Source organism: Sebastes fasciatus, chromosome 21, assembly GCF_043250625.1.
Source record: "Sebastes fasciatus isolate fSebFas1 chromosome 21, fSebFas1.pri, whole genome shotgun sequence".
NCBI classification, from domain to species: Eukaryota; Metazoa; Chordata; class Actinopteri; order Perciformes; family Sebastidae; genus Sebastes; species Sebastes fasciatus.
Genome location: NC_133815.1, coordinates 18,982,440 through 18,997,796, shown reverse-complemented (window position 1 = coordinate 18,997,796; position 15,357 = coordinate 18,982,440). Strand labels below are relative to the sequence as shown.

The following is a 15,357-nucleotide window of genomic DNA, read 5'->3' as shown; positions in this document are numbered from 1 at the left end:
TACAGTCTTTGCTGCTAGAATGAAATTCCTGTAGTGAATAAAGTGAATTGACCCCAACCCCTGCAGTGGCCCATGTTTGAACCTGGCTCTGCGCTGTGATGGCCACCCAGACTGTGCTGACCAATCTGATGAGGAGTTCTGCGGACCTGTCACCCCAATGCCACTGTGTCCACCAGGGGAGTTTCAGTGTGCCAATGGAAAGTGCCTGCCAGCCAGTCGTGTGTGTGACGGACGGCTGGACTGTGGTTTCGCTGATGGGTCTGATGAGCAAGGTAATCTATCATCACTCTATCCAGCAATTAACACCATATACAAAGTCAGCTCGATTGACAAAATCAAAAACACTTTTGAGCATGACACTGTTCTTCACAGACTTTAGCATGCTTTTACTTCTCATTCTTTTGACAATTTAGTTTATTGTGACATGTTTTCTGTGTCTTTACATGTGGGCATACTTGAATGATTACATTTCTGTACGGTGTCTATATTTTGTTGGTCCAGACTGTGGCGTGGTGTGCGATGAGGGGGAATTCCTGTGTGCCGGAGGACGTTGCATTCTCTACCTCCACCGCTGCGATGGACATGATGACTGTGGGGACCTCAGTGATGAGAGGGGGTGTGTTTTTCAGTTCTGCTGAACTTTTTTTGGATTGTCAATGGTTAAATGGACTGGCATTTATGACTATGCTCTGCAGAGTTTGTCCTGCTAAAGATGCAGCTCTTAAGGCAACAACAAATCTTGACTCGCTCTTCATCAGAGTCTAGTTGACATCATCTGAATGCCACCATTATCACAGACCCTCAACTATATTTTAAGAATCAAATAATGAGAATTATTTTGCAAATATTCTTCAGTCCATGTCTGTTTCACAACATAGAGAAGTACTTTCTTTTTGTTTTGTTTCTAAGCAGCAGTGACTGATGGATTGCACCGCATGATGTCATCATAATTGAAATGTTTTGGCTGGTTATAGGTGTGTGTGTGCACCAGGGGAGTTTCAGTGTCCCGGGGACAAATGTGTCCCTGCAGAGAGAGTGTGTGACGGACACAGAGACTGCCCCTCTGGAACAGACGAAGCTGTCTGTCCAAGTAAAGGTACAAATAACAACACAGCATTGAATTGTGTCAGTTATTAGTTAAATACATGTTGCCCAAAGCCATCCTGCATGGTTTGAATCAGTGATCAGATTTGACCCTTTTTGTGTGTTTTGCAGTGACTTGTGCTCCTGACCAGTTTGCCTGTAGTGACGGTACATGCGTTGACACCACTAAGTTGTGTGATGGAACGACAGACTGTCGAGATGGAGAGGATGAGAACAGAACCAACTGCTACACTGTTATCTTAACACCCTCACCTGTCACCCCCACTATGCCCACTTCAGGTAACGACATGTCATGATTCAGAGATTTAGGAGGACATTTTTTTTTCTTCAGTGTTTCTCTTATACACTCCTGTTTCTCCAGCTTGCAGGTCCTATGAATTCAGCTGTGCCACTGGTGGGCAGTGTGTGCCTCAGGCCTGGCGTTGTGATGGGGAAACAGACTGTATGGATGGCAGTGATGAGCAACAGTGTATCTGTGGTCCTGGCCAGGTGCCTTGTCTCAGTGGGGACCAGTGTGTGGACTACCAGCAGCTCTGTGACGGGACCCCACACTGCAGGGATGCCTCAGACGAGAGTATCGACAACTGCGGTGAGTTACTGTACATACAAATGACAAAAATTTGCATTTTGTGTAGGGATGTTAGTAATTAACTGTTTAACCGACATTAAGAATTTTAACCGATTAATGCTATCAGTTTAATGCTTAAAAGAAATATTCATAATTAATTAAATAGCTGAGCAAAACTCAGAGAAGCAGCTTGTCACTTAAAGGAGCTGATCCACCTTAAGAGCCCACCTTAGAGAGCCTGAGCCGCTGTTGCAGGATACAGGAAGTTTGCTCGGGTCTTGAGCTGAGGAGTTGTAGCACCTATTCACCGACAAACTGTACACACACTGCTACTGCTATGTGCGCAGCAATAACGCCACCGACAAACCCACACTCACCGCCGCCACACCCACACGGTCTGTCGGACACTCGCTAGCGTTACGCCGGGCAGACACACAGCTGACAACCTAGCAGCTAAACTAAATGGTGTGGTGGATACTTTTACTGGGAAAGTGGCTGCATGTGTCCACGACAATACACGCAGCATTGTGGCTGCTACAGTAACTCTCCCGGACATGTGAACTTGGGACTCAGTTGTCTGTTTTGCATATACACTGCAGCTGGCGCACCGCTGCAAGCGACGCACTAATCTTGTGGGTTAATGGTTAACAATCGGTTAACGATGGTCGGTTATCAGTTAATAATAAATTCAAAATTAGCATCCCTAATTTTGAGCATTGAGAAAACCATTAGGAGTTTATATCACCAGGCCACAAAAACGGTCTCTGTCTGAAGACACTGACAATAATTCTGTCCATCTCCTATAGGCTCTACTCGGATACCTCCTTGTCCAGGCAGTTTCCAATGTGACAACCGCACCTGTGTGAACATGTCGCAAGTGTGCAACGGCGTTCCAGACTGTCCACGGGGCGACGATGAGTTGGTGTGTGGTGAGTTCTCATGACATAAGGATAAAAGAGAGAGGTGAGAATGGAAGCAAGGTTAGATGGAGTGAAGAGACTGCAGGAGACCTGACAAAATGTGCATTGTTGTGTTCAAAGAACGGAAGATAGGGAATAAAAAAAAGAGGCAAAGAAGAAATGAAGGAAGGAAACTTGAACGCAGCGTACATCCCAGTCTGGTGACAGATCTTGTAAGATCTCTGGCATGTTTAATAATATTTTTGAAATCTTGCTCTGTCCAGATAAAACTGTCTCACCAGTGCCCCCTGGCGGTAGGAACACCACTGTCACCTGCCCTGAATTTACCTGTATGGATGGATCCTGTGTCCCCTTCAACATGGTACGTCCCACATCAACATGTTATCCAGTACCGGCTAGACAAACTTTATGTATTTAGTTAACAGTGGGTGATTGAATAGGCAAGAAAAACAAGGATATATTTCTCTTTTGCACCATGTTGTGTCATCTTCCACTTGCTCTTTTGTGAATCTGGTGATTTGGACAGGATTTCCTCACAGGCCGTGAAGGTCTAGAAATAATTTGACATTTTTAAATTGGTCAGAAAGTATGTAAAATGATTGCATATTGATATTATCGCTGTTCTTTAAAAAAAAAAAAAAATGTAAATGATTACCTTTAAAAATGAACAAACATGGACTTTTGTTAAAAATGAATGAAAGCAGCAAAAATGTGCTTCCCCCCCTCACTCACATTCCTGTTCACTAACCGCGTCCTATTTCTTAGGTGTGTAATGGTGTGGTAGACTGCCCAGACTCCTCACTGGCACCACTTGGAAGCCCCACTGATGAGCAGGGCTGTAGAAGCTGGAGCTCCTGGGGTCCGTGGAACCCCTGCAGCACCTCCTGCGGTACAGGCTCCATGAGCCGACAGAGAAGCTGCCCTCCGGGAGATCCACTGCGCCACTGTCGTGGACAGAACTTCCAGAAGCAGCAATGCTTTAACACCACCTGTCCTGGTAAGAAGGTGGACGTGAACTAAAAAAAAATATATGTTACAGAATAAAAGGTCTCCATGCCTAGTTTGAAATCAAATATGTACAGTATCTGTTACTAAAATGTGAGGCTCTCTCCTCCCCTCTCCAGTGGATGGGCAGTGGCTGCCGTGGGCGAGTTGGTCGAACTGTTCCAGCGATTGTGGCGGAGTGCAGGTCAGACACAGAGGCTGCATTCCTCCTCGCTACGGAGGCAGAGACTGCTCCCAGCTCCCTGGACCATCCAACCTACCCATGGAAATCAGTAAGAGCTGTCTGTAAACTAGGGTTGAACTGAAATAAATGATACTCAAGGTGTTATTGGCTTAAAATCTGTGGTCAGTATGGAAAGAAATTTCTCAGTCTTTTACAATAATTGAGAAGGACAATGTTCACTTCAAAGGGAAAATGTGCTACCTTTTTTGTGGATGTCCAATCAGTGTTAATGGTAAATGTAATCCACTAAAGAAATAAATTCCTCAGCGTGTGCTATATTGACCTGAAGCTGATTTCTCCTGCTGTGGGGATGTGCCGGCTATGCCTTACATGTACCAGGATGCATTGCGCGCTAGCGGCAAGTTCACTACGTCTGATAAATAAACAAAATAAGCTCACAAAATCTCAATGAAGGAAATATTCTTACACCTATACAGAAAAAATGCATGTTTGCTCTCAGCAGCTCAGGTTCTGGAGGGTTCCCGTCGGCCACCCCTCCGTCTGCAGCAGCAGCCTGGAGCGGCCTCTCTCTGGCTGAATATGCGAGTTAGCCTGAACACTGTAAAATGTACACTGTAAAAAAAATCCTCATCCATAACATTCTCTGCACTGCACTGGGATGCCATTTTCACTGTTGGAAACGTAACACAGAAGAAAACAAGGAGCAGCATAGCACCCAACAGCTACTAAAGCTGAAGTAGCACTTTGTAGGTCTTCCGTACACCAAGTACATCACTGGTGTACGGAAGAACAGATTTTGCAGCAGGAGAACTCGGCTTTCTCAGTCAATACAGCACACACTGAGGAATTTATTGCTTCACTCGACTACTTAAATCATCAACACCGATCGGACATCACGTGAAAAGTGGCAAATTTCTCTTTTAATGGACTGGTTCACCCAAAATCACCAAAAAGACAACACGCTGTTAACAGTTTTCACAAAGACTATTTTGTTGTTGAAAACTAGTTCAAATGAAAGTTTCTTTGGAAATTTTTAAATTGTAATTTTTTAATTGCTGTGAGCACAATAAACAAAATTCCATTCAGATACGATGTATTGGGGTTCAGGCAGAAATCTCCCAAATGGATATCCCAAAATCTGGACAAATAAAACCATAACTATCTGCATGACTTAATGCCACTAGAGGTAAGAGAGAAAACATATGTGTTTTAGTAAGAACAGATGTTTTTCAACTAATCAATTTGCAAGAAAGTATTATTGAATGGAACTCTTAATATAAATTGTTGTAATCTTAAAAAGTTGCCCATGTATTGTTGCTTGAAAACATATCTGAACTTCTCTCCTTTTCTTTTCTTCCTGTCCCACTGCAGAGCCGTGTCCTGACGACAGATGTGTCAACAGCAGCTGTCCCACTGGGCTGGTGAGACACAGCTGTGCTCCCTGCCCAGTGTCCTGTGCCCACATCAGCAGTGGGACGACCTGTGATCCAATAGCACCCTGCTCCTCAGGTCAGTCGGAGGGAATCTGGATTATCTCGTGCTTTCAATAAAATGTTGCTTCTTGCCATTTTGAAATGACTAAATTCATGTTTACATTTCTCTCACAACTTGTCTCTAACTCCAGGTTGTTGGTGTCCAGAGGGCCAGGTGATGAGCCACATGCAACAGTGTGTGTCCCCAGAGGAGTGTGTGTGCGAGGTGGCAGGTGTGCGCTACTGGCCGGGTCAGCAGATGAAGGTGGATTGTGAGATTTGTGTTTGTGAGAGAGGAAGACCTCAGAGATGCCAGCCTAACCCAGACTGTTCAGGTGAGTCTGTCAAACACACAGACTCAATGCCAATTGCATAGTTGACATTTACCCACATGCTTTTCTGAGCAATCCTACACAGTCTTGTTTTTTAATACTGCAGTGCACTGTGGCTGGTCATCGTGGTCTGAGTGGGGAGAGTGTTTGGGGCCCTGTGGCGTTCAGAGTGTCCAGTGGTCGTTCCGCAGCCCAAACAACCCCATCAAGCACGGAGACGGGAGCACGTGTAGAGGGATTTATAGGAAAGCCCGCCGGTACGTAGCCCTCTCCTCATGGAACTGTTGACTACTGTTACTGTTACTACTACACCTCATGGATATTCTTGTAAAGTTATGGCCACATTCAATCTGCTGTGGATATGTATGGTCCCCGGAGGGTGAATGTTAATGTTTTTGGTGACTACTGAACCTCCTTGTTAGTGCCACCAATTTTTTTATTGGAATCAAAATGGATTGTATGTCAATTTACTGAGCACATTCATTCTACCCAAAGAATGAGACCGGCCCTTCTGGACTTGAGCCAGCATCCAACATTAACCTAAATGCTTTGCTTTGTACACAAAAAATTTTAAAAATGAATTAAGTTTGGTGTGGATATTTGTTGTCCATAGAGGGTGAACGCTGCTGGTTTTGATAACCCCTTGACCTTTTGTCTATTACCATCTCTCAAAATCAAATCAGGAGTTTAAATCAGAATTTTGTGCAATATTTACTGTATATTTTCATGATCCATCAAAGATAAAAACCTACTGAAGTTGACAAACTGTGTCCTTGGCGATCATCTACGTTTAACAACACCTCTGTGAGGTTCCGTTTTTGTGAGCAAACACACACACATGCATTCAATTACTCCTATATGCATTTTCCATGTTTGTGTGCGTGTGTGTGTGTTTGCAGGTGCCAGACAGACCTCTGTGATGAGTGTGAGTACCAGGGTCAGTCCCATGCTGTGGGAGACAGATGGAGGTCAGACCCCTGCCAGTTATGTCACTGTCTGCCCAACCTTACAGTGCAGTGTTCACCCTACTGTCCATACGCTGTCAGTGGATGTCCACAGGTAAGAGTATAAAAGTGTGTGTGTCATGAGCATTTACACATTTAAGTGACTGCACTTACTGTAGCTGCGTCAGTATGTGCCAATGTTTAATGGAAATATGATGCAGTACGTTGCTACACTTTCCCATTTAGTTGAGCGTGTGACTGCGTGCTCAAATGCATCTGTGTTTCAATCTTATCTCATGTAAACTTTCCACAGCTTTGCTTCCTCCGCATCCTTTGCTTTCCCTCTCCATAGTTGTGTCCCATAGCAACTCTACCAAATGTATAACTGAGTCAAATGTTGAATGTTGGTTTGTTTGTGCAGGGCCAAAGTCTGCAGCCTGGAGAGGGAGACAGGTGTTGCTACTGCCAAGGTGAAATCAGAACTGTTGTTCTGCTATCTACACTGAATAAATGTCTTCCTGTTTAATGAGGAATAAAATGATTTGCATGAATTATACACAACTTTTTATATTTGTCCCCCCTTTTGGAGGAAGTGTTTTATTTTCCTTGTTATCCATATATGTGTCTTTTTTTTTGTAAGGTTGCTTGTACTGAGAAAAGCTCACAGATTCTCCTAAGTCAGGAATCCTTGCTCCCTTCTTCCTCTGACCACAGATATATGTCACATGTTCAAAAGACCATTACTGTACCTGCTAAAGAAAGCTCAAAACAAGAGAATGGTAGAATGGTTGACAAGAGACCCAAACGTTTTTCTACCTTGGGAGTCAAAAATGTCAAACTTGATAGAAATTACACAGGGTTTTGTGCCAGAATATGTACCTGTGGTAGTTTATTTTCATGTTTGTATGAACTTAAATATGCATAAAGAGCTGTTGAAGATGAAGAAAATGAGATGATAAAATCTATATAAAGATCCTATTCCTTCAGTCCCTCAATACCAAAATTGCAGCCCTCCAGGTTTAGGTCCAGTTCAGTGTTGCAAACATCACAATAATAAAGTCAGTGATCTCCTGCATTAATCTTTCTGTTCTACAACACCTCTGTAGGAGAAAACGACACCATTCTTGTGACAATTAGTCCCGTCACTGTGACCTCCAAGCCAGCAGAGGGCACTAAACCTCTGGTTCCAACATATCCACTTCCTCCTGGAGGTAAGTGGATTTTTTTCACGTGATCTTTTGGTCATGCAGTTTTACAGGTAGAGGTAGAGCATTTAAGCTTTTTTACAATCTATGATTATTATTCAACGGTCTATCTATTTCCACTCATTGTCTTTTTCATGTCCTCTTCTCTTCTGTTCAGATGAATGTTGGTCTCCTCTGGGTGTTCAGACCCTCCCAGCCTCCAGTTTCAGTGCCTCGTCACAGCAGACGGGTCACCCCCCTGATGCAGGTCGCCTCCATGGGTGGGACCCCCATAGGGACCTCCAGGTGCACAAAGTCGATACATTCATACATTTCTACCAGACTTTGTACTGTTCATCCTGGTGAAATTTCCTTGAGCCAGCCTGTTCTGACCTTTGAAAAATAATAAGCTTTTCACACTCAGTGCTCAGTATGATCTGTCTTCTGCCTCTGATCACTGATGGCTAACATGAGCTCCAGGGCCTTAAGGTTCTTGCTTTTTGGTACATTTCACAATGCTCCTTTGGTTTCCAATCCCAAACATACACACACACTAGACACAGATGCTGATGTGTTTAACGTCATGCCCCTTTTGCTCCCGTGATGCCGGCATGCTATCTAAAAATCGCACACCGTTTGGTCCAGTGTGAAAAAGAAAAGCCACAGCAGATCTTCTTTACGGTGGTATTGCGGAATCTGTGTGTGAAAGGGGCTTATGTCCGTTGGTTGGTCAGTCTGTCCCTACGCCACTTAAGTCTAGACTGAAATATTCCACAATTGTTGGATGGATAACCATGGCATTTGGCATAGACATTCCAGGTCTCCTTGGAGTGAATCTTTGCTGGTCCTCCAGTGTCACCAGCCGCATTACACTTTTGGTTTTGAGTGAAATGACTTGACATCTGTAGGATGGATTGCCATAAACTTTGGTACACACATTCATGTCCCCTTCTAGATGAACTGTAATATCTTCTGCATTATAAGGTCCATTTTTTTTATATTTGTTTCCAACTTTTAATTATTCAAATCAAGTTCCAAGTCATAATCACAGCTGGGAAATTGAACTGAAAGCTTTATATCCAACTTGGCACGTACTATCTCTACCATCTGCTGCAACATGAACATGATGTGTAATCTCCAAATCATTTATCTGCAGGGCTGGAGTCCAGAACCTGAGCAGTACAAGGACCTACCACAGCGGAGCCCTGAGGGACACACTAGCAACACACAAAGCCCATACCTACAGACAGACCTGCTGAAACCATACAACATCACCGGTACAGATTGAAATGCTGGGTTTACTAAACACAGACTCCTATGTGAGATTATGTAATGTATATCAGTAAAATCGATAAAATGCTTTCAATCCCTCCACCCTTCTGTAGGTGTGCTAACCCAGGGTGGTGGTGTGTTCGGCACATTCGTGTCCAGCTTCTACCTCCAGTTCAGCCAGGATGGCAGACAGTGGTACACCTACAAAGAGCTCGTTACTGATGCCCGACCCAGAGCCAAGGTTACACATCAGACCCACCAACTCCTTGCAACTCTCCATCATATTGAAGGCCACTTGTCAATGCTTTTTTTCAGATCTTGTAATTGATGGATTACCATTCTCCCTCCAGGTTTTTCACGGTAACCATGACGATCGAGGGGTGGCAGAGAGCCGGCTGGACAGGATGGTGTCGGCTCAGTTTGTCCGCCTGCTGCCGCACGACTTCCAGAACGGCATCTACCTTCGACTTGAGATCATGGGCTGTGGAGATGGTTAGTAGGTAGTTTCATGCTACTTTGCTGGTGTTGTGGGGATTTTGTGCACAAATGTGATTCTAAACCGCTCTCCCCTCCTCCAGGTGACCACTGGTTGACAAGCCCCACTCCTCCCTCCCCAGTCTCCCCAGCAGGTGGCTGCAGAGAGAAGGAGTACCAGTGTGAAAACGGTCGCTGTGTGCCAGCAGGTCCACTGGGAGTTGTCTGTGATGGAGTCAATGACTGTGGGGATGGATCAGATGAGATGTACTGTGGTGAGCTTTCCAACCTTACACACCTTAAGTTGGGAATACACTGTACGATTTCAGCCTGTTTCTGGCCCGAATTTTGAGCCGCACGACTCATTTTAGAGTCGGACCGAATTTCAGCAATTTCATGTCAGAACTTTTGGTCGGCCGACCACAGGCTCTCACAAAGTTGAAGCGGAGCCACGAGCCGATTCCCCAACGTCAGTGACTTTTTACTACTCTTTTTTACAGTAAGCAGAGTGCAACTATCAAGATAACAATGTACAATAGATAAAGTAAAATGTACCTAGCTTACCTCTAATTCTCTCTGCAAAATGGACAAGCCATACTGTCCATGTCTCCCTGGCCACAGTGAGGCCATATAACGTTACGCTGCTGGGGTTTCAGCAGACAGGATGGCACAGATGATCAATGCAGCACGTTTCTGCCTTGTTAGCATTGTGACCTGTACATATCTTTGCTGGCAAACAAACTTTACCTGCCTCGGAGGTTTCAAATCAATCTAGGTCAATCAAAAGGTCAACAGCCAGAACAGCCCTCAGGGACAGACCGGCCATGTTTTTGTTTTTTTCTATTTTAGATGTACAGTGTGAGCACTCAGGTCGTGGCTGACGATCGGACCGTAGTTTCATTTTACTGTATAAGAACGATGCAATTTGAAAGTTGTTTTTTTTCTGGGATGTGGTGGAAAGGAAACCTGCTTAAAATCAGGTTATCAACTGTGTGACATCTTTTGTCTAGCATTTGATCCTGGTGCTTTTTAGTTTTCTTAAATGAGCTTTGTAAGTCACACATACAAAACACTGAATATAGAGATCCTTCTTACTTAGTCTGACCATTCCCCACACACAGGTACGAAGCCATCCCCTACTACCATCAGTCCACGCAGCTGCCCTACCAGTCAGTTCTCCTGCCCCCCACCAGGGGGCTGCATCGAGGCAGGGAAGCGCTGTGATGGGATCCCCCACTGTCCCAAAGGAGAGGATGAAACTGGCTGCCATTCCCACGAAAACATCACTACCCAGTCAGACAGGTAAAGGGCATTATTATGGTAATAATAGTTGTGATATTTGATAAATCATGTTGTTGTTAATCCACTCCTGAATTCCACTTCTTACATTTTTATCTCATCTCTGTTTATCCAGCTCTTCTTTCATTTTTTCTTGGTCGTTGTAAAATAATCAAGAATTAGGTATGTATTTTTCTCCTCTTCATTGTTGTATGCTTTATTAATTTACAGACCATACACACCCACCGCTGCTCCTCTCAGGACTCCATCCAAGGCTGCTGTCACTCGTCCTGCAGTAACACCAACGGTGAGACGACACTTCAATTAATCATCAGTTCCTCCAAATTCTTCATTTCTGTGCCACTGATGTTTATGCCTCGATAGGTCCTCATCTAAACGTAAGAGTAATGGATTAGCACAGGTTCTACCAGATGATACATATGAGTCAAACAGGGTTCATTAAAAATAGATACTTACAAATACAAGAACATGCTTTATTGTAACATCATACAACACAGACATATTCATCAGTGATGACTATGGATGCTTAAAAAGCATGTGATCATTGTGAATGGCCTTATTTGTTTAGAGTATTAGAACATTTTAATTTTTCAGTCAAGATTATGCATTTTATAAAATTATTATATAAATACTCTAAAGCTAAAAATGTACTCTAATGATTTATTGTCTGTCTGATTTTTTAAAGGGGTACAAGACTTTTAAAGGGTTGCCCCCTTTTCCCAGCTCTCTTTGCATTAGTAATAGAACTGCTTGCAGAGAGAATAAGACAAGACCCAAAGATTACAGATGTTAATATAGGCACATTTCAATATACACTTAATTTATGTTCTAATATATTTACAGGGTGGCGGCCCAGGATATCGTGGTGAGTGTTGAACACATTTTAGATGGATTTATTTTTTGTGTTTTGAGAACAGCAGCCTCTGTTAATTTCTTATAAAAACAAATTCAAATATTACTGCAGACCACGTGCTTTCATGTGTTGTTGTGTTTTAAGTGTTCATTTAGCCAAGCTGGCTCTGTTGGATGGTGTTAAAATTCATCATATTCTGCAGCCATCTGCTCCTCTCCCCTTGGACTGGAGGATGGGAGAATACGATATGGTCAGATGACCTCATCCTCGTACCATGCGAACAACCCTGCTGACGCTGGACGACTAAACATCGTCCCTAACGTGTGAGTGATCCGATCTGTGACTGGTTGTTGCCTCTAAAACATATGCTTCTCTGAACTTTTGACGTTTATTTTTACATGCATGTAAAAGCCTTTTTGAATTATAATATGATTCAAATATAAAGCATCCAGAAAAAAACAAAACCCTATCCTCTTCTTCTGTGCAGTCAGGTTATGGAGCCTGGATGGAGCCCTTTACCTGCAGATCCCCAGCCATATTTTCAGGTGGACTTCCTGGAGCCCACATGGGTATCCGGGGTGGTGACCCAGGGCAGTGAACGCATGTGGGGTTACCTCACTAAATACCGCCTAGCCTTCGCCCTGCACAGCAGCCTCTTCACAGACTATACTGAGGATGGGAAGCCTGGTGGCCCTGCTAAGGTATTTCTACTGATGTAATGTACATGTAGTATCTCATTGAACATCAGATGTTTTCTGTATTTACATATATCCTCATATGATGAAATGTTTCGTGACTGTGTTCATACATGTTTGAGAAAAAGAAAAATCTGATGCATTGTTCTAGTCACAATGCAGTGTCCTCTTGTTTGTGTTGTAGGTGTTTGAGGTGCGGATGGTGGGCAGGACCCCTGTGACCCGCTGGCTCGGTCGGCTCGTCAGAGCTCGCTACCTGCGCATCATCCCTGTTGAGTTCAGACACACCTTCTACCTGCGTGCGGAGATCCTCGGCTGCAGAGGAGGTGAAGAATTCAACTGAATGCACTAAATGATTCTCATAATTCTCAGGACCCAATTCCTCTTGTATACCAGCTCATCTTTGCTTTACAGAACTAGTGGCAGTGTTAATATGAGACAACCTTTCCTCCTGCTCTTGTAGATGAGCTGGTGACCCCGAGTGGTGTGACCACATCTCCCTCTGGTGGTGGGAAAGTGACCGTGCCGCGCTGTAAACCAGGCCTGTTTGCATGTCAGCACAGTGATGAGTGCGTCTCTGTCTCTGTGCTTTGTGATGGTCGACCGGACTGCAAAGACCACTCTGACGAGATCAACTGTGGTGAGAGCTGAGCGATTATATTTTTCATCTTCTTTTGAGTCCTGCCACAACACCAATTTTTAGTCTCCTTACATGACGTGATTGAATTGACAGTTTATTTGACAATTTAGTCAAGAAATATACAGCACCTTCCATCCATGTCTGTCTTTGTTTACCCTCTTTCTCCTCATCCTCTTCCTCAGGTACGGCTCCAACCAGAGGCTCTCCAGGGCTGCAGAACCAGACCAGCTCCACAGGGGGACCAGGTTTTCATGGTGTCACTACAACAGGTACCCCAGGCCTCCAGACCACCAGTTCCCAAGGTGGCCTTCCTGGTGTGGCTAGCCCAGGGGTCACAGGTCAAACCGGACTTCAGAAGACGACAACCTCAAGTACAGGTATCCTCAGCTGTTGAAAAACTACCTTTCACTCATTGTTGTGGGTTGTTAACCAGGATTAACCCGCCATTCAGTCACTTTTGATCAATTCAGAACCATCCATTTACCCAGGGGTCACCACAGGTCAACCTGGACTGCATCTCAAAACAACCCTCCATTCTGGAAGACCTGGGTTGCAAACCACAACAGGTGAGAGACACAACAGTCTTTCTAGTTATCCTAGAACCAGGCAGGACCCAATGGATTAACACTTATACAGAATAGACCTATATATATATTGTGACCTCATTTACAGCCCCGTGGATCGCTACCACCCCCCATGATGGTGGCCTACCCAGAGTGCTTTGCGTGGAGGGCCAGTTTGTGTGCCGGTCTTTTGGCTGTGTCGACGCGGCACAGGTGTGTGACGGCAGGCGGGACTGTTTGGACGGGTCAGATGAAGAACGCTGTGGTATGCATCGACAACCTATCAGGGAACAGACTAGTGGAAGAAGAATACAAACACTGTAAATTAAGAAAACTTGATATTGATGATATTGGTACCTCATTGAAGACATATCGCTTCAAGATGGTCTTCACACATATGATACGATACGATACAACTTCATTGTCAGTTTGCACTGAAATTCATTTTGCATCCATAGGCAGCTCAGTTTGAGAAAAAGTACATATACAATAGACATACTGTTACCATAGACAGACAGACAAGTAGGACACATCAGACAAAAACACAAAACACATCACAATTAACCATACATAACCCATTACAAAATTACCATCTGTCCTCTGGATTTACATCTCCTTAGCAGCACATTAATTATTATTTAGCACCAAGATGGACTGATGGACAAAAGCGTTCTTCACCGTGATGTGATTAAATGTAGGGACTCTAAATCGCCTCTTGGAGGGCAGAAGTTGATATTCCCCATTTAAAACATGCGAGGGATCAGAAGAGATGCTGTTGGCAAGTCTGAGCATACTCTTGTTGTGAGCTGCTTGAAAGGAGGGGGTCTCAGGTTGGCCAATGATCTTCGCACAAATTTTGATTTGGCTATAAAGTTTAGTTCTAAGTTTTACAGATAGACTACTGAGCCAGGCTGTGCTGCAGTACAACAGGACACTCTGAATCACTGAACTGAAAAATAGAAAAATAATCTGGCTACTGGCTCCAAAAGATCTGAGTCTGCGAAGAAAGTAAATGCGCTGCTGTATCTTCTTACAGGTAAATTCAATGTGAGGGGTCCATGATAGGGTGGAGTCTATCATAACTCCCAGGTATTTGTATGAAGAGACCTGTTTAATTTCTACATTGTGAATTGTAACTGTAGGCAGCTGACAGTCAGGAGGAAGGCCAAAAATAATTTCTTCAGTCTTACTAGTGTTAATGATAAGAGCGTTTTTTGTCACACCATTCATTTAGCCAGTCGACATTACACTGGTGCAAACAGAGATCATCGCTGTCAGTCAGCAGAGAAATTAAGGTGGAATCATCATGAAATTAAATGAAAAAAATCCTTTGAAGTAAATAATAATTGTTGTGTAACTCCTGTAAAAACGTGTATGTAAGTTGAATAAAGTTCTGTAGTTGTATTCCCATGTCTTATCAGGCACCACAGCCAGACCAGTGGTGACTCCACAGGTGCCCAGCCCCTGTTCTCCCAAGCAGTTTTCCTGTAACAGTGGGGAGTGCGTTCACCTGGACCGCAGATGTGACCTGCAGAAGGACTGTGTGGATGGATCGGATGAGAAAGACTGTGGTAAGATATAAGCCCACCTCAAAAGTGGTAATAACACAAAACAAAACAGGAGAACACTGATTATTTTTGCTAAATCCTTTTTCCTCTCCTCTCCTCTAGTGGACTGCATTATGTCCCCATGGACAGCCTGGAGTATGTGCAGTATGTCCTGTGGTCTAGGGTCTTTATTCAGGCAGAGGGACATACTGAGGGAAGCTCTGCCTGGAGGATCCTGCGGTGGAGCTCAGTTTGACAGTCGAGCCTGTTTCCTTCGAGCGTGTCCAGGTCTGTTCTCCGA

General features: G+C 44.0%; 1 protein-coding gene across 1 annotated transcript in view; it reads left to right on the top strand.

Annotated features, from left to right (window-relative positions):
- The window catches only part of sspo (SCO-spondin), a 91,659-nt gene that overhangs the window by 19,127 nt on the left and 57,175 nt on the right, over positions 1-15,357 (top strand). The window contains exons 28-59 of the mRNA XM_074621288.1: positions 67-272; positions 502-616; positions 975-1,096; positions 1,216-1,383; positions 1,466-1,693; positions 2,479-2,601; positions 2,856-2,953; positions 3,358-3,589; positions 3,717-3,869; positions 5,153-5,290; positions 5,406-5,588; positions 5,692-5,842; positions 6,485-6,644; positions 6,951-6,999; positions 7,636-7,740; positions 7,892-8,019; positions 8,870-8,990; positions 9,099-9,226; positions 9,336-9,477; positions 9,564-9,734; positions 10,581-10,761; positions 10,969-11,044; positions 11,602-11,623; positions 11,814-11,934; positions 12,099-12,312; positions 12,491-12,632; positions 12,770-12,946; positions 13,129-13,323; positions 13,435-13,512; positions 13,619-13,774; positions 14,931-15,080; positions 15,180-15,344. Of these exons, the coding sequence (XP_074477389.1) occupies positions 67-272; positions 502-616; positions 975-1,096; positions 1,216-1,383; positions 1,466-1,693; positions 2,479-2,601; positions 2,856-2,953; positions 3,358-3,589; positions 3,717-3,869; positions 5,153-5,290; positions 5,406-5,588; positions 5,692-5,842; positions 6,485-6,644; positions 6,951-6,999; positions 7,636-7,740; positions 7,892-8,019; positions 8,870-8,990; positions 9,099-9,226; positions 9,336-9,477; positions 9,564-9,734; positions 10,581-10,761; positions 10,969-11,044; positions 11,602-11,623; positions 11,814-11,934; positions 12,099-12,312; positions 12,491-12,632; positions 12,770-12,946; positions 13,129-13,323; positions 13,435-13,512; positions 13,619-13,774; positions 14,931-15,080; positions 15,180-15,344 (4,598 nt within the window). The remainder of the gene's footprint in view (positions 1-66; positions 273-501; positions 617-974; positions 1,097-1,215; positions 1,384-1,465; positions 1,694-2,478; positions 2,602-2,855; positions 2,954-3,357; positions 3,590-3,716; positions 3,870-5,152; positions 5,291-5,405; positions 5,589-5,691; positions 5,843-6,484; positions 6,645-6,950; positions 7,000-7,635; positions 7,741-7,891; positions 8,020-8,869; positions 8,991-9,098; positions 9,227-9,335; positions 9,478-9,563; positions 9,735-10,580; positions 10,762-10,968; positions 11,045-11,601; positions 11,624-11,813; positions 11,935-12,098; positions 12,313-12,490; positions 12,633-12,769; positions 12,947-13,128; positions 13,324-13,434; positions 13,513-13,618; positions 13,775-14,930; positions 15,081-15,179; positions 15,345-15,357) is intronic.